Source organism: Labeo rohita, chromosome 8 (assembly GCF_022985175.1).
Source record: "Labeo rohita strain BAU-BD-2019 chromosome 8, IGBB_LRoh.1.0, whole genome shotgun sequence".
In the NCBI taxonomy this organism is placed as follows: domain Eukaryota; kingdom Metazoa; phylum Chordata; class Actinopteri; order Cypriniformes; family Cyprinidae; genus Labeo; species Labeo rohita.
This window is the reverse complement of record NC_066876.1, coordinates 7,695,564-7,717,124: the sequence shown is the minus strand read 5'-3', so window position 1 is coordinate 7,717,124 and position 21,561 is coordinate 7,695,564. Positions and strand designations below refer to the sequence as shown.

The 21,561-nt window shown below is 33.5% G+C and overlaps 2 protein-coding genes and 1 non-coding gene across 3 annotated transcripts in view; 2 read left to right on the top strand and 1 right to left on the bottom strand.

The window, feature by feature from the left end:
* Nucleotides 1-12: 12 nt before the first annotated feature.
* LOC127170373 (small nucleolar RNA U13) lies at nucleotides 13-118 on the bottom strand. Its single transcript, XR_007828358.1, has one exon. It is a non-coding gene; the product is annotated as a small nucleolar RNA U13 (small nucleolar RNA).
* A 4,526-nt stretch (nucleotides 119-4,644) lies between these two features.
* Nucleotides 4,645-13,004, top strand: LOC127169355 (L-rhamnose-binding lectin CSL2). Its single transcript, XM_051116665.1, has 12 exons — nucleotides 4,645-4,691; nucleotides 4,865-4,900; nucleotides 5,529-5,573; nucleotides 7,755-7,884; nucleotides 9,846-9,955; nucleotides 10,061-10,105; nucleotides 10,188-10,323; nucleotides 10,633-10,748; nucleotides 11,991-12,035; nucleotides 12,137-12,275; nucleotides 12,466-12,575; nucleotides 12,715-13,004. Coding segments are annotated over exons 1-12 (945 nt in total). The 5' UTR covers nucleotides 4,645-4,660; the 3' UTR covers nucleotides 12,717-13,004.
* Nucleotides 4,676-21,561, top strand: part of LOC127169353 (rhamnose-binding lectin) — a 94,162-nt gene continuing 77,276 nt past the window's right edge. The window contains exon 1 of the mRNA XM_051116664.1: nucleotides 4,676-4,691. The gene's annotated coding sequence lies outside the window, so the exon portion shown is untranslated. The remainder of the gene's footprint in view (nucleotides 4,692-21,561) is intronic.

Below are 21,561 nucleotides of genomic sequence, written 5' to 3'. Positions count from 1 at the left end.
TTTTTCAATGAGAATCAGATGGTCAACGTGTTTAATCGTAACAAGGTAAACTTGGCAACACGTCTCACAAACATTTGTGATCAGACCAATCATCATTTTTTTGTTACCCTAGAAGGATCAGACAAAAATGTTGCACACACATTTGTTTATATTCAAGCTACAGCTTTCTGAGTGGTGGTGACAAACTTGAATCATTGTTTTTCTTTTTTATTCAGTGAATATTGTCATATATAGTTTATGTAACTGAGTTTTCCCATATGAAACCCGTCTGTATATATGTATGATATAATGTTAGGTTAATCATATTTGTACTTAATCATATTCATGAGAGGGGCATGCTGGGAACTTTTCATTGGTCGCTCCTTAACCCTTTACTGGACAAAGAGATCGGAGCTCGTAGTAAACGTCTTAGCCTGTCTTTATTCGTATAACGCTTTGCACAGTACAGATTGTGTCAAACCAGCTTTGCAGTGTTAGACAGGAAAATGTTTTAAGAGAGTGGTGAAACTATGACGTCACTTTGTAGGCAAAAAGCCGGAAGCGAGTTAACATTTAAGCACGTCTGGTTCCATCGTCCCAGAGTCAATGGGTTTTTTTGAACGGGAGTTTGATTAAATCCCCTAAAATAAGGAACGTGATTCACACAAGCTCAAGATACTTTCACGTTTTATTCTACGGCATAAAACAATTAATAGTTACACCCCACTCGTGTTTTTAAAACTGTTACTTTCCTTAAAAAAGACGGTTGCTAAAAAGTTGAGATACATGAGTAATATAATAGATTTATAGTAGGAAAAATTATATGTATAATACCATAATAAATAAATGCATTACATGAATAATAGCAAGCAGAATATGTAATATATACAGAATAGACAATAATGAAAAATAAATGAATAGTAAATTATAAAGTAAATTAAATAAGTGAAAAGTACAGTTTAATAGTGTTCGTGTAAAAAAGACAAACAAAACAAAGACAAAAAATATTTTATATATATATATAAAATCTATGTATAAAATATATTCTGTTGAAACCATAAATTTACATGCACCTTGCGTAATCTGCAAAATGTTAATTAACCAAAATAGGAGGGATCATACAAAATGCATGTTATTTTTTTATCCCATAAAAGACGTTTACATATAGTCCACAAGAATAAATAATAACTGAATTTATAAAAATTACCCTGTTCAACAGTTTACATATGTTTCATGTGTTTTTTGGTTTAGTGATAGTAGTAGTCCCTTGTTTGTCCTGAACAAGGTTTTCCAAGATTTTTGTGTATTTGAACCCTTTCCAACAATGACTGTATGATTTTTTTTTGCTACAAAAGCACCTTCAGAGTAAAGCACAGATCCTATAAATTAATTCTGTAAATGTGACCCTGGACCCCAAAACCAGTCTTAAGTTACTGGGGTACACTGTAAAAAATTTAAACGTAAAAAAACGGTGAAACGCATGGCAGCACAGGGTGTCAAACGCTTAGCATTAATGCAAATAATGGTTAAAGACCTTTTTTTAAAAAACAGTCAATATCTTACATTTTCTTAAAAGTTCTTTTTTTAAAAAAAAATTGTTATTTTATAGGTATTGTCTGGATCATCATCATGAAACATTCTCTGTGAAATTAAAGATTTATTTTGTGCAGTTAACCATTAGCTAGCTTGTTTTTTTATTTTGAAAGCTTTTATGTCATTTAAAAAAAAAATCATTTAGACAAGAATAAGTATAGTCACAGACATCAAGAATCTCAAGAATGTGAATCTCAACAATGGTGAAAATCAACAAAATATTCATATTAGCCCTAATCATCACAAAACAAGCTTTTTGCCGATCGTCACCATTGTTGAGATTCATATGCTGATTCTTGATGTTTGTGTGTGTCAAAAAGCTTCCATTCATCATGCGTAAAAACATATGATAAGAAACAAGTAATTTTTGTTATTTTTCAATAAAACTTTAGCATATAAACATCTCTTAATTCTTGATAAGAAGTTTTATATGAAAAAAAAATAATGTAAGACTAGATACTGGGCTTTAGAGAGATTTGTTAGTGTTTCATGTTCTGTTGCTGTCAGTCATGTGATGTTTAAGTAATTAATTAATTAGTTAATGAGTTAATTTTACAGTGAAGGTGTTTGTTTGTAATAATTTAGGAAATGCCTGTAAATTAACAGTGTTGTTAACTTATTTATATAAAGAGATTTGACTTTCAATTTAAGGTTTTTGTTTGGCACCCTGTGCTGGAAGTCATTTGACCGTTTTTTTTTTTTTTTTTTTTTTTTTTTGTCTTTTGTTTTAAAATCAAGGTGCTTGATCATTAAATTCAGGAAATAGCTGTAAAATAGCAGTGTTTGTCAGCTTATTTAAATAAGGCGATTTTACTTTACTGCCAGTCATTTGATCGTTTTATCAAATCTAACGGATTTGTTATTGTATTAATTAAAGATTTTTTTTGTAATTTTACATTATTTGTAATTTAAGAAAACAGAAAACATACTGTATAAAAATACAGCAGTTTTTCTGTATAAAAATGTAAATTACTGTAATTTGTCATTAATGTCATAATACTTAAAATAACAGCCACATAGTTAATTTAGAGATAATTTTACAGAGTTTTGACTGCAATTCAAAATAAAAGAAAACAACTTGAAAAAATCCGTTATTTTCTGTAAAATTACATTTTTTTGTAATATTATATGATTTTCCTATTTTATTAGCAAAATAATAATAATATAGGAAAACCATAAGAAAATTACATGTCCATAAGCAGTTACGATTGTTCAAAAAATAGATTTAAGGCTTTAAAATGCTTTACAGCTTTTGTCACGTTGTTATTTGTTTTGTTTGTTGTTGTTTTCTTTGTTATTTCTTGTACGGTAGTGACCTATTTCTATTTTAAAATGAGTAAAAAAAAAAAAAAAAAAAATCCAACAAAATGATAGTCCTCTTCTGTGCAACCTAACGCATTTAACAGAAATATTTATTTCAGAAATATTAATCTGCACCCAGCCTGTTTTATTTTGCTGTATGGATTTAAATTCGAGTGGTGAAGCTGCGCTACCCACTACAGTGCGAAAGCAGTCATAACTTTCCATATGCTCAGTTTTGACAAGCGATGGTCAGTGCAAATACTGTAATGCAAATCGGCTGAAGGTACCAAGGATGGAGAATATAATTTTTACTGTACTGTATTCATTTTGCCAGGATTTAAGTTATAAGTGTGCACAGCCACTTAGGTAAAATGTTGATAAATAGCTATAACACTTCGGTTTTTGAAAAGTCTGTTTCACTGTTTGGCCATCCACTGATTGGCTAAATATTAGCGTTAAAAATGATAATGATTAAACAAAAAACTGCCATTTTATGCTGTATTTTACACTGGATCATCAACTAAGTACAGTTTGTAATCTACAGTAAAAAAAAAAAAAAAAAAAAAAAAATCTTTCTTGACTATCCAAACAAATGTAATGGAAGAAGCCAATAACGTTATTATTTGCTCAACATGTAACCTGTAACACTGTGTATTAGCGATAATCCGATAATTATGTTATTGCCCTTGTTCGTTGTTATAAAGAGAGCAATTAAAAAAGAATGACATAAATAAATAAAGGACTATTATTTTGTTGAACGGAACAGAGAAACAACGGATGATGTCACTGGTTCAGATTTGGTTGACCAATCGGCGGAAAGGGGCGTCTCGTGACCGCCCATATGTGGAAAACGAATTTTGAAGTCCTTTGTTTGTTTTCTAAAGTGAACCAAAAAAAATAGAAAAAATCGAACCGAAATCTTGTTTTTTCGTTTTTCTGAACACAGCAGTATGATTCATTATTGTAACCACTGTTGAGGATTGCATGGTATGTGTTCATGTCTAAAAGCCTGAGCCAATAAAGTTTTTTTTTAAATTTTAAATATTACAAAGGCATTTGTTTAATAGGAGTTTTTTTTTTGTTTAATAATAGCTCAATATCAGTCATAAACTAAAGTAAGAGACTACTTTGTGATGTTCATCATGAGTTATAAGCAACAAATATAAAGTAATCTGCTATTTAACCAAGGTTTGATTTAGCAATGCACAAATGTTTGTTGTAAAACAATGTTGCAACTGTTTAAAAGGAAACTACTCTGAATAAATAAAAGGTAAAATAAAAGAAGAAGGAAGAAGGAAAAAGGAAAGAAAAAAAAAACAAAACAAACACTGACCACAATTGTGGTGGCATTTGTTTTTTTTTAGGTGATTCCATCCAAGGCTAAGGCTGAAGTCAGTTGTAGTTCTTGTGTTTGTCTTTTCTTTAGTGATGCTGATTGTTAACAACAGGTGTTCATCACTAATGCACAATCATTTAATTAGTCAATTATCTAATTAAATTTAACACTTTGAGGACTTGGGATTTAAGACTTGGGAGACTTACTTGTGACTTAAAAGTCCCACCTCTGTGTAACAATGTATGAAAGCATCCAGGAAGTTCCTAGAACAATATGAAGTGTTTGCTCAACATCACATTTTTAATACAGACGTCTTTGCTTTCTGAATACGTTTACAGGAACATTTGCAGAGTGATTCTTATCTGATTGAGTAATCAGAAAACAGACCGTATAAAAATGGATTAGCTCATCAGAAACTACATATACACTTTCGACAGCGGCGGCAGAGCCATGTTCTCCCTCAGTGTCCTCCTGCTTACCTGTAAGTTTCTAAATTCATCTAAATAAACTGAAAAATCAGATGCACAGTGAACACTAATGTATAGTTTTGAGCAGCTCTTTTCTGGGTTAAATTTAGGGTTGAGAATAGTCAATGACTTTAAGATTAGCATTGCACAGGGATTTAATCATTTATCTTTTGTTGTTTTCTTACAGTGATGCTTTTGAACTCAGGATTGCTGATATCTGCAGGTATTTCATTTGTCCATGTCAATCAGCAGTTAAGCAAAGATTACTACACATAATTGCCTAGTTTTAAATTTCGCAATTGTTGTTTGTGTGGATTGTGGCATGAATATGTCACTACTGTATTTTTTTTTTAAAATTATAATTATTATTATTAACATTATTAGGTTAGTTCCGGTTATAAAATGTCCTGTGGTGCAGGTGCAATGAAATTCATGAAACCAACATAAATACAAAAAGTGTATTTCAAAAAACTTTTTATAAGTGTTTTGACTCTTATATTGACCTATTTATTTTCACATGAGGTTAAAGATGCAAAGGTGCTTTGTAAAGCTTGTTTTATAATATGTATCTAAGTGAGAGATCAGACTGTATATGTAAATACTGATAAACTTACACCAAAATCTGACAGATAGCATGCAAATACATATACATTGTAAACATGTATAAAACTGGATGCAGTGGTTGGCAGAACGTTATTGTTATTATATTGTTTTATTTATCATTATCGTTGTTGTTGAGTGTTTTCCTGCTGTATCTGAGTTTATTGTTCTCTCCCATATAATTTGTTAATCTCACCTTGTTACAAAAAATGACAAATAATCCTGAAGCTGCAAACTTTCATTTTTTTCAGGGATCGTATTCACGTGTGATGGCTTTGTCCATCGTCTTAGCTGTGGTAAGCTGTGGAAAAAAGTTTGCTTGAGAAAGCTTAACATTTAGGGTTTGTCTTCTAAGACTAAATTTGGACTGTATCTTCTCCTAAAGTTTTCAAACTAAAACAGCCAAACTCGGCTCAGACCTTCAGACTGCTCTGACTCGGGTTCCTATATCTTTTCTAACTGATCCAACTTATGATTTTTGTTAAACAGATGATCAAATTCCCATAGACTTTCTTTGAGGGAGTCAAAACTTTTGTATAATATAACTTAGCTTAATGACTATCAGTGACTTAGTCACTGAAAAATAAATAACTTGCACTAAACAATATTTCTATGAAAACTATTTTATCAAACCTGGCATGAAAGTATATTTTTCTTAAATATACATATTTAAATTCTATTTTTGATCTTAACAAAAATATGTAGATTTAATCAAAACAAAAATTCCCATTTAAGAAATAATATTACAAATTATTTATAATTACTACAACTGACTTCCAGTCACAGCCTTAGATGAAATCAACTGAAATAAAAGACATTAAATGTCTCAAGAGGATTAAATAACAAAACAAAATTACATATATAAGAAGAATAGGCATATATGAAATATATTTCTCTTTAATAATTAACACACTGTAGCAAAACTAAATTAAAAAAAAAAGTGTGACAAGTGAAAGCTCTCAATTATACTGTAATGTTGAATGGTAATAGTCAATGGTTAAATATTAGGGGAAAAATCATAGAAACATCAGTTGGAATCAGACAGTGATTTGCCTTCGGTCATAAAAAGATGGCATTAAACAAATATTAAAAATATACTTTCTTTATGTTGTTCTACATTAATTTGAAGATTGAATGTGAAATTATTACAATATAAAAGTATCATTAGAAACTTGTAGGATTAATCACGATTAATTTAAGAAAAATGTGTGTAGTAAATTTTATATATATATATATAATTTGAACTGTTCTGACTAAAGTAAAGTTTAAAGTATTTGCCTCTATTTTTTTCTCTCAACACAATTTTGGTTGATATGTGTAACAGTTTTTTTTTTATCCATGCATCAAGCATTTAAAAAATATTTTGGAGAAGAAAAACCGTTTAAATATGACTTTATTACATTCTTTCACTAGAGGCTTTTTAAGAAATTCATTGCCATGAATTTGTTGTATTTACATCTGTAAAAGTTAAGCATACCAACTACATGTTAACAACATGCTAATCATGTTAGCAACATGCCAGCAACATGTTAATCATGTTGGGAACATGCTAGCAAAATCCTGCTAATCATGTCAAGTTGTTATTAAGCTATCTTTTAGATAATTAAAATTATAAAGAGTAGAAATAGAGAACATTAGTGTAAGATGGCCAATTTTGTTTTTTTTTTTAATAAAAAGTAATAAGAAAAGTAGAACAACATGTTAACAACAAGCTAAACATGCTAACCGTATGCTAGCAACCTGTTAATTACGCTAACAACATATTAACATGTTAATTATGCTAAAACATGGTACCAACATGCTAACATGTTAATTATGCAAGATATTACAGCATGTTAATAATGCTAAAAATCTGCTAACAACACGTTAGCAACTTGTTAGCAAATCATGCCATCACACTAAACTTGCTAAAACATGTTTGTAAAAATGTTAAACACCAACATGTTACACTGTAAAAAACGATTTGTTGAGTCAACTTAAAATAATTTGTAACCTAGCTGCCTTAAAATTTTAAGTTCAGTCAACTCAAAAAAAGTTTATTCAGCTTGAAATGTTAAATTATACTAAGTAAAATTTTAAGGCAGCTGGGTTACTTACCCAACTGTGAAGTTTAGCAAACACAAATATCTAAGTTGTTACTTAGTACAACTTAACATTTCAAGTTGACTAAACTTATTTTAGTTGACTGAACTTAAAATTTTAAGGCAGCAGGGTAACAAATTATTTTAAGCTGACTCAACAAATTGTGTTTTTTATTTTTTACAGTGTAATTGTGTTAGAGTCTAGCAACATGCTAATCGTATGAGCATGCTTACAACACGTTACTTCAAGCTTTTTTAACTGTTTCAAACTTTCAGGCTACGCTTTCTCAAGTCAACTTAAAAGTGTGTTCACAAACTACACTAATTTAGTTATATATACAATTGTTATTGGTGTTGTTTTAACAGTATCCCATTGTGAAACTGTGCTCTGTTCAGATACTGGTGTGATCAGTGTACAATCAACAACGTATGGCCGCACAAGCAGCCTTATATGCAGTTTTGATCGAACACCATCTGAAATATCTAATACTCAGTGTTCAGTGGATGTCTCTGCAGTCTCTAAACGGTAAGACATTTTTCATTGTCTTGGTGCTTGTGATTCCAGACAGAAGAATTATGGGTAGAATTATGCCTCTATTGTTCACTCTGTGGTTATCTTACTTACTAGTATATATTTCATTCATTAAAGTGGTAAATATAGGAGGAATATGTCAAAGTCATTTATATGTGCCCAACTTCCTGCTGCCAGCTGGTGGCGCTATGCCTATAACTGAATATTGTCATGTAAATGTCTTCAGGCCTGGATTTTTATCAAACATATGAAGCTTGGCGCAGACTGAACATGGTATGTTTGAGTTAGTGTAAAACATGACATATTCTGTTGCCAACAGGTGGCGCTATGAATATTACCGAATACTGGCCTTTAGATGTGTTCAGGCCAGGACTCTTACCAAACGTGACGTTTGGTTCAGATTGGGCAATGCATGTTTTACTTAGTGTAAAGCAAGTAATTTCCTGTTGCCAGCAGGTGGCGCTATAACTATAGCTGCATATTGTCATGTAGATGTGTTCAGGCCAGGACTCTTATCAAACATGACGTTTGAGGCAGATCTGAAATTGTATGGCTGAGTTACAACAACTTCCCTTTCAATGGTGAAACATTGAACTTTGTCAGGCCACCAAGGACACACCCTTTAACGAAAACTCAAGATCTTCACCATTTATTATCGCAAAGGCCTTTAGATTAGACTGACCAAATATAATGGTGATGTTATTAAATTTCTAGGAGGAGTTTGTTACAGTGTAAAAAAATGTCAGTTCCTGTTGCCAACAGGTGGCGCTATGACTATAACTGAATATGGGCATGTATGGGAATATGAAAACTCACAAAGGGCTTTTGATTACACTGACCAAATTTGGTGTTGATCTAAATAAATCTCTACGAGTTCTTTAAAATAGAACTCCTGAAAATGGCAAAAATGACTCAAAATTTGCAGAAAAAATGAAAAATAACTGAAATAGGTGAAATATAATTAAAAAAGCCTTTTTGCCACACCCACTTCTGAAACCTACATCAGATGTAACTTTTCACCACTTCAGACGTGTTTAGGCCCTCAAAAATGCAATTCATTTTGGAGAAAAATCAGAATAATAATAATAAACAGAGCAATTCCGATAGGGTCTTCACACCACTGGTGCTTGGGCCCTAACTATGACTCTTTTGCTAGCTCAGGCTTACTACTATGGTACAACGGGGCTAAAGGCCCAAGTATGTAGAATGTCTCCAAAATGGAGCGGCAACTCCAAAAGTAGGCAGAACCTCCAAAATGGGGCGGGGTCTCGTCACACAAAGACTTTCCCCACTGGCTTTGGCTTCAGCTTATTGATACTGACTTACATTTCAAAACTAGCTTTTCAAGATACACGTGCAAAAATATAATTTGTTGTTACTACTGTAAATCTATATTCAATTACTATGGGATCTCCTTCAATGCTTTCAGAATCTTTACATTTTAAAATGATTTTGTTTCTGCATTTTAAAATATGTTTTATATTAACATATTTTAATGACAGTATATTTATTAAACAAAAATTAATTATTTGACTTATAAAAATAAGTAGAAAATAGTACAAACTACTTAAAAACTACAGTGATTCTTTTGAACAAGTATTAACTTAGACATTATTAAAAAATATATATATATATATTATTTTAGCTAAAGTATTTATATCAATACTGTGTGCCTTTTACCCCATGCTGGTGAGCCTTTTACTCCATTTGTGGGGTAAAAGGCCCCCCCTTGCCACCTCATACATTTATAAGATTTAAAAAAAAATTAAACAACTTGTATGATTTATTTTCACACAAAATCTGTTGCTCCATAAATGTTCAATAGAAACGTATATATTCTTCTGCAATCATACACTTTAGGTGCAGTGAAAAGCAAATGTTTCTTAGGGTGTGCCTTTAGCCCCGTGATACCCTATATATTTTGTTATATTAGTTGTGTCTTTATCATTAAACAGTTGTAATGGACTGAGAGAGTGTGAGACAAACACTCCAGGACTTGCGCCAAGAGATCCATGTCCTGACACCTACAAGTACTACACTACCGAGTACATTTGCATCCCAGCAGGTTTGGACTTTTTCTCTCCCTTCTTTCAATTCCTGTTTTATTTTTTTAATTATTATTTATTAATAATTCCCTTCTCTGTGTCTTCTGTCCTCTAACATCTTCCAGAAACAAGTGTGACTTGTGGTGGTGAATTCAATTTCTTGGAATGCGGTGAGCCAATTTTCACATTCATTATTTTGTTTAAAAAATTAGATTACTAATTTAAGAAATGCCATTTTTTATTTCCATGCAGGATATGGTAAGATACAGATAAACACTGCGAACTATGGACGTACAGATAAATTCACCTGCTCTGAAGGACGTCCATCAAGTGAGCTCCAAAACACTACATGCTTTTCACCCAATGCACTGTCTACTGTGTCCAAAAGGTAAAACAGATAATTTTCAGATCAAGTTCATGATCTTCTTTCAGTCCCAGCTAACAGGGAACGTTCTGGCAAGGTTAATGAACGTTATTCCAATAATGTTAATAGAACGTTTGTTCAAAGTTGTCTAGTCTAATAGCATTCTCAAAATGTCAGCACAAAATCATTATTCATGGAACGTTTTTCTGAAAAGTTTTAGGCATTATTTTATTAGAAATGGTAATGTTAGCAAAACATTCTTAGAGCATATTTTTGTTAGTTGGGATAAAGATGCAATGACTAATGTAAGACTTCCTTTTTTGACATGTGAAGCTGCAATGGTCTGGAAAGTTGTTTGGTGTTTGCGTCACGTATGACCTTTACTGATCCCTGTGTTGGCACATACAAGTACCTTGCAATCTCCTATTTTTGTGTCCCACCTGCAATTCGTGAGTATTTATTAACTTGTTTCCTACTCAGTTGTTTCAGGTAATGTGTTCAGAATATTGTGATTTAAGAGCCTTATTCAAAAACCTTATTTAATACGGCACATTAGTCAAAGTTAAATGTTATTTTTGCCCTGCATTCCAGCAGCTCTTGCAAAAAAAGTTGTCGTTCCATTGAGTTTCCTCTAGTGCAGAACTTGGGCACCTGGTTAGTAGTATTGAGTCCTAGTTTTTAATCACTTGAGCAGAGGTGGAACTTTCAAAGAGTTAAAGAATTCAAATTAATGGGATTATTAAGTGTTGAATTAAATGACAATTGTGAAAAAATAAAGAACTGTAGTGACTAAGGCTTTTAGACAAACACATAAACACTTTTAGACATACAGTGGTGACAGTTTTTTTAATAAGGTGCATTGATGTAAGTTTTTACTATGATGTTACCCAGCATGCATTAAGCATTGTTGATTGCCACCATTGCTGAGATTCATATGCTGGTTCTTGATGTCTATGTGTGTCGCAGTAGTATGAGCTTCGAATTTCTATATGCATAGATACATAGATACATAGATTTAAAATTCATTCACTGTAATTATTAGAGCAATATTTTCTATGCATGCTATAGTTTCACAGGGTTGATTATGCAAAACCTAAACATAAAATGTATTTTTTGTGACCATATCAGCTCATGATGACTATCTTATTCATTAAAACTTATTAAAGGGGTCATCGGATAGAAAAGTCACTTTTATATGTTGTTTGAACATTAATGTGTGTTGGCAGTGTATGTACACATCTACCCAATAATGATTAAAATCCATGCAGTGGTTTTTAATTAATCTATAAAAATGATATCCCTTTTTTCAAAAATCGAGCCATTCTCAGATGCCTGTCGGTGTGGCGCCACACAATAGTTGATTGACATGAGTATCTTACCTCAGACCCGCCTTAAATCAGCTGTAACAGTGCGACCTCCATTGTTTCGATGCCGGAGCAGGGATGTAAGATAGACAAGAATATCTCCGATTGAGTGATTGAGGTGTTGTGTTGCTGGATGTAATAATGAACATAGTGGTCGTCATTTACTCCCAACATCTGAGTTCCAACATCTACATCTGAAGATGCAGTGGATTACATTTGTTTGTGAATGGAATGCACCTCCCAATCTACATATATCCGTCTATGTTCGCACAAATCATTTGTGATCTATTTTTTTATTGCTTTACAAAAACTCTTTGTTTAATGTAGGTTCAAGTTTGGTCTGTGAACATGAGACGAGTGTCCTGACCTGTGGTGTGTATTCTGTTCTTTCTTAAGTGTTGCGTATTTTTAACATTTTATTTAACAATACATTATAGAGTTTATGACACAATGGTAAAATGTTTTTTTTTCAGATGATGGGACTTTCATACACATTCACAGCGCTAACTACGGCCGAACTGATGACAGTACATGCTCTGCTGGACGACCTGCTTCTCAGCTTGCCAAAACTGACTGCTACGCCTTAAATACAGAGACAGTAGTCGCTAATGTGTCAGTTTACATGATCAATGTACAAATTTCCACATGTAATTTAGTCTTTGCCCTGCTGAAAAAACCAACAACCCAAACCATATTATAAACAAACATAAGTGTTTTCTCCCAGCAGGGTAATCAAATTACTTTAATGATAATAATAAAATCAAGTTTTTGTTGCATTAATTTATATTTTATTATGTTGTAGATGTGAAGGGAAGAACAGCTGCTCCATATTAGCCTCCAACAGTGTCTTCTCAGATCCATGTTTTGGCACATTCAAGTACCTGTACATCTCGTACACCTGCGAGTCTAAATGTAAGTGCTACTGTACAGAGTAGTGATACTGCATACATGTGCTAGTTTTCTAATGTATTGATTAGCTTTGGTTTGGTTTTACTCATGAACTCACTCATCAGGCTGGATTGTTCATTACTGTTGATGTTTGTGTTTGCAGAGAACGACAGCTGATCTCATGGATCTGGGCTCTTTATCAGCATCTGTTCTATTTTAAATGTGCTGAAACTAAATCTGTTTCTTAAAATGTTAACGCATCTAATATTATATGGTATTTCCTCTTGTAAAGATATGGCAAAAAGGGTAATGGTAGAATACTAATCCAAATTCAGTCTTTGTGTGGAGATGAAAGCAGTGTCTTTGATTCTCATACGATTACTTTTTTCTACAAGCCTCGCTTATACATTATGTTGTGGGATTTTCCTTATAATAAATGCTTTGCAAATGCAACAGAGGTGCATGTGCGTCTTGTTCTTAAAGCATGTTGATTGTAAACACCAGCTTTACCTTATCTTCATTTACCAAGTGTTAGGATAATGAATATAAAAAAGAGTAATTTACATATATTACAGACACTGTACCAATGCAATAATGATAATAATGATAGGTGGCTCACTCAGTACCATTATCTCATTTTTGACTGAGATGGCTTTTAGCTGGTTTTGCATCTGAACTCTTCATTTAGACAGGTACTTTTTCTAAACAACTACGTTATAGCCTCCCAAAGGGTAAATTTCAAAAAAAAAAATTTAATAATTATTGATCTAGGGAGTCCAGAGCATTGCAAAGTTGTTTGTAATGAGGCAGTTTATTGCAGGGGTGGCGAACGTCAGTCCTGGAGAGCTGTAGCCCTGCATAGTTTTGTTTCAACCCTCATCAAACACACCTGAACAAGCTAATTAAGGTCTTAAGGGTTACTAGAAAGCAACAGGCAGGAGAGTTTTAATTAGGGTTGGAGCTGAACTCTGCAGCTCTCCAGGACCAGAGTTCGCCACCGCTGGTCTATTGTATGATATGAACATCTTGCATATGTGCGGAAAAAAAAAGTACAATTGTTTACACCCTTGAAAAATGCTATATTGCCCCCCCACTCCGCCTCCCACTCCAGTGGCGAGTTTCTTTCAAATTTCTCACAGACCTTTAGGAGAAGGGTATAACTGCAGCCTGGAGATCTCCAAATGGGGGCGGGAACTCCAAAACAGGGTAGGTGCTACAAAATAGGGCACATGACACGCATGCAAAATTTTTGCCCCCAATCGACTTCAGCGCAAACTCTGCCCCACAGCTGAATCTAAGGACCTGACCCTAACCTTAACCAATGAAACTGACTGCATGGTGGGATCGTTACGTAACTCCCCAACCGGACCATAGGACCTTTTTAATTACACCCAGTGTCACGACCCCCTCCTACCCTGCGAGTTACGACCCACTGGTTCCCCTGGTTGCTTAAAACAAAACGACAGAGTAAAACTTTTCCCCTGTGCTGCGCTGATGGGTGATTCATGTTTATATCATTAAGCAGAGGTTCAAACTCCAGTCCGAACACCACTGGCCACGAGCTTTGGGCTCTGCTCTCACTGAGCATATTTATTTATATAGCATATTTTATTTTATTTTAGATCAACTAGAATTTAATTTATAAAGTTTTATTTTGAAATGTAAGTCAATAACAGTTGGCTGAAGCCAGAGCCAATGGTGAAAGTCTTTGCACAATGAGACCCCGCCCCATTTTGGAGGTTCTGCCCACTTTTGGAGTTCACACCGCATTTTGGAGGTCTTCTGTCTGCAGTTATACATACCTGACCTTTAGGGCCATGAGTCAAACAGGCACACTGAGTTTCGTTCCATTCGACCCCTGTTAAGCTTGTCTAATAGATGCTCAAAATTCATCGGCCTATGGCAGCCATGTTTTTTAAGATATGCAAATGTCCTCATAGCCACTTGTGGCGCTTTGGACCAAGACAATTCCTACCAATTTTCATGTCTATAAGACAAGTGTGTGTGTGTACTTATGGCGTTTTAAAATGTTTTCCTTATTATAGCACAACCAAGTGGCCAAGCTGTGCAAAGATATCTCATTCCGTTCAAAAGTTATAGCCATTTTAGTATTATAGCCATTTTTTTTTATTATAGCCCACCCCTTCTCTTAATGAAAAGTCTATAATATACTTTGGTTAAAAATTCTCAATGGTTGTGTAAAACAACACCCTTTTAACCTTGTCAAAATCAGCTCTGCAAAAATCATCTCATTCTGGTCAAGGCTGCTTTAAATGCAAATGCGCTCTGCTCGCCCCACCCCTCTCTTCTCTCTGTGATGTGACCAGGCTGTTTCCTTTAGCAAGGTTATCTTTTTTTTTTTTTTTACATGGAGAGTACTGATCCTTGGCCATTCTAACAATTACAATAGGGTTTCAGTGCTACGCGCATGCACCCATCGTTCATTAATGAATCTTAAGAGATACAGCTTTAAATTTAAAAATGGATTAGTAACTGTTGAAATGTACGATCTAACACTGAACAACACTTCCATAGCATTTATTAACCTTAGTTAAATGTAGTTAATGTTAAAAATCCAATCAGTCATGCTTAAATACATCTTTAAATATCCACAAATGCCATACCACTGACATTAGATACTGTATGTATATTGTATGTAAACTCTCCAGCTTTAATTGCTTCTATTTTAGAACACTTGATATTATCTAATCAAAATAACACAATACAATGACAATAAAAACTGAAATGGATCAGTTTTTGTATCTCCTTGGATCGACCCTGAGTAGGGCTGTGTCCGTTTTGTGAAGTGGACAAAGAAAGTTTATATGGACAGACCCTTGACCCCTAAATTTCGTACCTAAAGAAGTAACTAAAGAAGAACATTATCTCAGCCACATTAGTAAAACATTATAAGGATATCATGAGGTCTGAGATACCAGAATGTTTTTATAAAACATTGTCATAATGTGATGTGTTAACAAAACTATAACATTTTAATTGCATCAGTTTGAGGATGTTGTTTAGGTAACAGAATAGACAATATTCTTAATAAAACATTGACACAATGTTTCATGGTAACTAATGAAGAACATTATCTCAACCACATTAGGAAAACATTACAAGGATCCCAGCTAAAAATGTTTCACGTTCTGGGAATGTTTTCAGCGGCAAAATTTATTTTTTGTTCCCAGAATGTTCTGCTAAAAGGTAGGATAACATTCTCTAAAACATTCTAAAAATGTTTATTGATAACATGATGATGTCACCATTATGGCAATAAGCGTTTGCTTTAATTTGGCAGTTTCACTTTTGTCTTGATGTTTTATTTTAACTGGCTGTAACTATGTTTGTTATGGTGAAAACAGCAATAGGAAATATAATGCACATTAAAAATACACTGAAAACAATGTTAACAATATCGTGTAGTGGTCTATGTAGTTAATTTCATATTAGTGATTAGTAGAGCAGCATATGATTTAATTGCCTATAATTAAACAATGATATGTATTTCTGCTTGCACCATAGACTAGTCCAAAAACTGATAACTACATAATGACCCTTGAATTGTCAACATGTTGCCAACTTGATGACACTTTCATTTAGGGATGTGCTAAACGAGGCTTTTGAAGCAGTGAGGCTTTTACAACAAACTGCGTTGGTGGTTCGAAGCTTTTGATACAGTTCTCTACTCCGCCATCTGGTGGTCGATAAAAATTCTTACACAAAATGTGTCATTCTACGGAGCCCCTTAAGGGACATGGTGGTGAAAAAAATCAGAGTGAGTGAAAAAAAATTCAGGGTGGGAGGAAAAATATTTTTCAGATTTTTTTGCGTTCTCTCGCAAAACTTTTGCGTTCTCTCGCAAAACATTTGCGTTCCCTCGCAAAACTTTGCGTTCTCTCGTAAAGTTTTTTGCGTTCCCTCGCAAAACCGGTTGGGTTCGGACAAACACTTCCTGTTTACTCAGCTCAGTATGTTCACAACGGCGGTTCATATAAGTTTTATACTGAACTTGAACTCAAGTGGCCTATTATAGAAATACAGTCATTTAATTGCTTATAGTTTAAGGCACGATTTGGGAAAATCCTAAAACGCTATGTGGATTAATGTACTAAAACAGTGACAGCGGAGGCCCAATTCGGTATTAATAAATGCTATTCATACTAATAAAAATTTTAATATTAATACCCTTAGCATTACTCTCAATAAAGCAGTCATAAATGCAACTTGCTATGTCTTTTCTCCCCACAGAAAACCTTTAGGATACAAAAAACGCTTAAGGGAAGCTAATGGACGAATTAAGACGGTATTTGTAGTTACAATGGTTTAAGTATAGTAACCATGGTTAATTTGTTTGCTGCTTGTTTTTTTTTTAAAAATAAGTTTTTGAAAGGAAAAATAAAACAAATAAGTCACGTAGCCTATTAGTCCCATTTTATTCAGAAATAATACTACCAGCAGGCCTACAGCGTGTTATATTACCAACATTATAAACACACATAGCCTAGGCTATTTTAGTTCGCCGCACTCCACAGCAAATCCTTTAAATTTAACCGTATTCAGAACAGACCAAAAACCAAAACCAAAAAACTATAACTTATTCATTTTTAAAGAATAAATATAATATAATGCAGTATATAATAATATGTATAAGCTTATAGCTATAAATAAACTAAAAGAAATAATTTAAAGCGAAACTGAAAGTATGGGGTCACGTATTGCTCTCCTTCAGCACAAATCCAAATGTTTCCATATTCGCAATGTATTTGCAGCTAAACCATTAAATGAACCGGGCTTTGTACGTTCCAATATCGACATGAAAAAATCATAGTGAACAAAAATGTGCCGCAGTGGATTGGACCGGTGCTCACGCTGTACGACACAGACTAATACAGAATATTTAAACTGACTAGTGTAACTTTGTATCTGTTTGGGTGATTCTGTGTATTATTTTAATAATGAACAGGCTGCGAGGCGCCGGCGCGATCAAATAGCTGAAATATAAAAACTGTAAAAATATATATATACAAAATATAAAAACTGTCTTCCATACAGAAGAATACCCTGTGCGAGTTATTGTTTTTCATGTTTAAAATAGGAGAATGCAATATCCAAACGACTGCAAATGCAACATTTATTTTATATAGCAGTTCAACAAAAAGGGTAATATTAAGTGACATTTTAAATGTAGCCTACATTTTAAACACATGATGTTTGTTATATTTAACGAAATAATAATAGTTCCAACGAAATCCGCAACAGAACTGGCGTGTCTCCAAGCAACAGCGGTGTTTCCTTTCTGAATTAATCTGCAGCTTTGAACCATTCGGAGAGTCCGTGATTAATCACCCATTCATAACTACAACCATTTGCTTAATTATTGAATGAATGAATGAATGACATGCCGCCACCTACTGGAACGTTTGAGAACCACTAGTTTAATGGATTACTTCATTAATTGCCTATTTTTAATAAAACATAAAATGTTGGCTTTTTATATCATTGTCTTCTTATATTAAGCTAAGGTACATTGGATATATTTTTAATAATTCCATATTTGGTCTTTTTTTTTTTATCAACGTCTTCATAAAGCCGCGTTTTCTTTATGGGAGGAAAAGGCTTAACATGCAATTTAGAGCTTTCTGTTCATATTCGGGGCTTACCTGCTTTCCTACATTTAAAATGTATAACAAACTGTATACCGAGTTCGGCCTTTTACACTCTATTATCCCGTTAAGTTTTCTTTCTGGGGGATACGCTTAACGTGCAATTTAGCGGGTTACGTTTATATACTGAGCTATTCTGGTATATAAGGTGTGCACTGAACTTGGTCCTACAGTGGTTTACATTTTAGAATGTCCCAAAATCGTGCCTTGATGTATTTATATAATAGCCTACTTGAGTCCAAGTTCAGAATCAAACTCTATGAGTCGCTCAATTGCGAACGTGCAATGTAGGAACCACTACAAGCTGTAAAGTTAACAGATAGTGATTGTCCGAACTCAACTGGTTTTGCGAGAGAACGCAAAAGTTTTGCGAGAGAACGCAAAAAAATCTGAAAAATATTTTTCCTTCTATCCTGATTTTTTTTTTCACTCACTCTGATTTTTTTCACCACCATGTCCCTTAAGGGGCTCCGTATCATTCAGATGTTTTGTTAATATATTGAATATTGAATATTGAAAACAGAAGTTAATTAGTTAATTGGATAAATTAGAGGATATTTTAAATATTATCTCTCTGTCTCCTTTATTATCACTACTAGGTGATCTCTCTCATATTAGTGCCCCAAAGGAAATCAAAACATTTATTTTTATTTCTTCTACATTAGCAAAAAAAAAAAAAAAAAAAAAAAAAAAATTAATATTAATAAACTGGAAGGACAGATCTTAAATTTCTATTACTTATTGGCTCAATCTGTTAGCAGACACTCTTACACTTCAAAAGTTAACTTCCTCACTCAGTAATAGAATGTCCACTTTTGAAAAATATGGAGCCCACTTCTGAAGTTCCTGGACAGTTGAATCTGATATAATATGAAAACTGCATATAACCAAATGTATAGAAAAGTAGGCGTTTTGACATGCATTTTAGGCTTTAATTGATGTTTATCACAATCATATGTAGTTTTTTGACATATACATGGTTTGTGTGTACACGTTTATCTGTTTTTCCTTTTTGTTCTATATACCATTTATTTATGTAAAAATTTGTAGCAGTGTAAGCTATTCATGCAATATTGTTTGTTATATGTTCTGTTTTTGGTAATAAAAAAACAATAATGAAGGAGAAAAATGCACAAATACAAACACAATTATTTGTTAATTATATATTAACAAAGCTGTTGACAACTGAGAAAGTTGTTTACAAGCAGCAAAAAAGTTTGTGGTTGAGGAAGGACTTTTATCCTTTTATCAAGGTGTTTTAATTTTCATTCAGACAAGAGCCATTCAATCACACGTCACTGTTTTTTAATAGCAGTACTTTAACACCAATACACCACGTAAAAAACTACATGCATGATGACCGATATAATTATAACATTGCACTAAATGAATAGCAGGTATGGAACAGCACGATCCACACGCTTTGTATTTGAGCCTGGCGTGACTTGTCAGTGAGGTAACGAAGCTTCGTTTTCACAAATCACGTGACAACCTCATTTCAAGCAATGCTAGTATGTCGAAAACTCAAAATGTGTGTCGACATTATGTGTTGATCTACCCATCCATATTTTTTTTTTTTTTGCTGCTTTTGATATAACTAACATGGTTACAACAACCGGAGAAAAACATCTGAAAGACAAGTCAAATTACCCACTAAAGCAAATGCTTATCACCATAACAGTGACAACATCTAAATGTATGACAGAAATAAAGTAAATTGGTTTATAATAAGTGACGCTGGCAGCTGTTTTTGGAGTTATTTAATGAAGTTTGAGCTTCATCAAACAAAATCTAAGTTTTTAGTTTCAACCAAAATTTGACATCTGAGCAACATTAGAGTCCACATCCAATGTCCAGTGGAAAGCTTCAAGATTAAATCTTTATTAGAACGTTAGAGGATAATGTTACAACAATGTTATCAATAAACATTTATAGAATGTTTTTAGAGAATATTCTGGGAACTAAAATTAAATTTGCCACTGAAAACATTACCAGAACATAGCATAATGTTCTCTGAACATTCGTAGAACAAAAATTGTTAGCTGGGGAAGATCAGACAACAGTTCAGATACTGGTGTGATCAGTGTACAATCAGCGACATTTGGCAGCAGAAGCAGAATTCTCAATAACAGCAGGTGCTCATCACTAATGCACAATCATCACTTAATTAGTCACTTAATTACCTCATTAACTTTAACTCTTTGAGGACTTGGGATTTGACTCGAGACTTGCTTGTGACTCGAAAGGAATGACTTGGTCCCATCTCTGACCTACTGGCTGAAAAACTAATTTGCTAATTAGCAAATCCAGGTGATTGGAACAAAATACTGGGGAGGACTTTTACTCATGGAACCTGGATTTGACACCTCTGCCGTTTAGAGACTGCAGAGACATCCACTGAACACTGAGTATTAGATGCTTCAGATGCTGCAAATCAGGCTGCTTCTGCAGCCAAACGTCGCTGATTGTACACTGATCGCACCAGTATCTGAACTGTTGTCTGATCTTGCTAATTAGCAAATCCAGGTGATTGGAAAAAAATACTGGGGAGGACTTTTACTCATGAAACCTGGATTTGACACCTCTGCTAAACGGTAAGGATTTGTTTCATTGTCTTGTTGCTTGTGATTACAGACAGAAGAATTATGGGTAGAATTATGACTCTGATTATCTTACTTACTAGTACATATTTCATTATATTAGTCACGTCTTTATCCTTAAACAGATGTAATGGACTAAGACAGTGCAAGATAAACACTGTGACAAAAACACAAAACTTGCACCAAGAGATCCATGTTTTGGCACCTGCAAGTACTATACTTCCAAATTACATTTGCATCCCAGCAGGTTTGGACTTTTTTTCTCTCTTTCTCCATTCTTATGCTTTATCATTTCCTTTTCTGTGTACATGTCTTCCCTGAAAGCAAGCAACCATTGAATCAGTGTTAAAAACTGTTAATTTGTCAATGGTAATTGCACAGAATCAAGAGTTACTTTAGTAGTTACTTTCTGTAATTTAATATTAGGTTTTCATTGTCATTTGTAACAATATGTTAAAACACATTAGTTAAGGCAATGAAAACTAAGATCAAGTGGGATCATGGTGACTGTAATTGTTGTGAGGTTATTTAAATGACTGCTCACAAGTGTTTGGTTTGTTAATGTGTAAATACTACAATTTGAGAACAAAGTAGCAGTGTGGCAATTATACTTCTATGAATTAACAGAAAAAAGAAAAGAAAAAACTTGCTGAATCAATTATACATCAAGAATCAGCATATGATTCTCAACAACGTTGACAATCAACAAAAGAAAATGTTATGCAGCAATACAAACTGGGTATC

Bases quoted from the DNA above. Each gene is read 5' to 3' on its own strand.
- LOC127169355 (XM_051116665.1), top strand. From the start codon at position 4,661: ATGTTCTCCCTCAGTGTCCTCCTGCTTACCT. The intron at 4,901-5,528 runs GTATTTCATTTG...CATTTTTTTCAG, and splicing joins AGGATTGCTGATATCTGCAG to GGATCGTATTCACGTGTGAT. The intron at 10,324-10,632 runs GTAAAACAGATA...TGACATGTGAAG, and splicing joins CTGTCTACTGTGTCCAAAAG to CTGCAATGGTCTGGAAAGTT.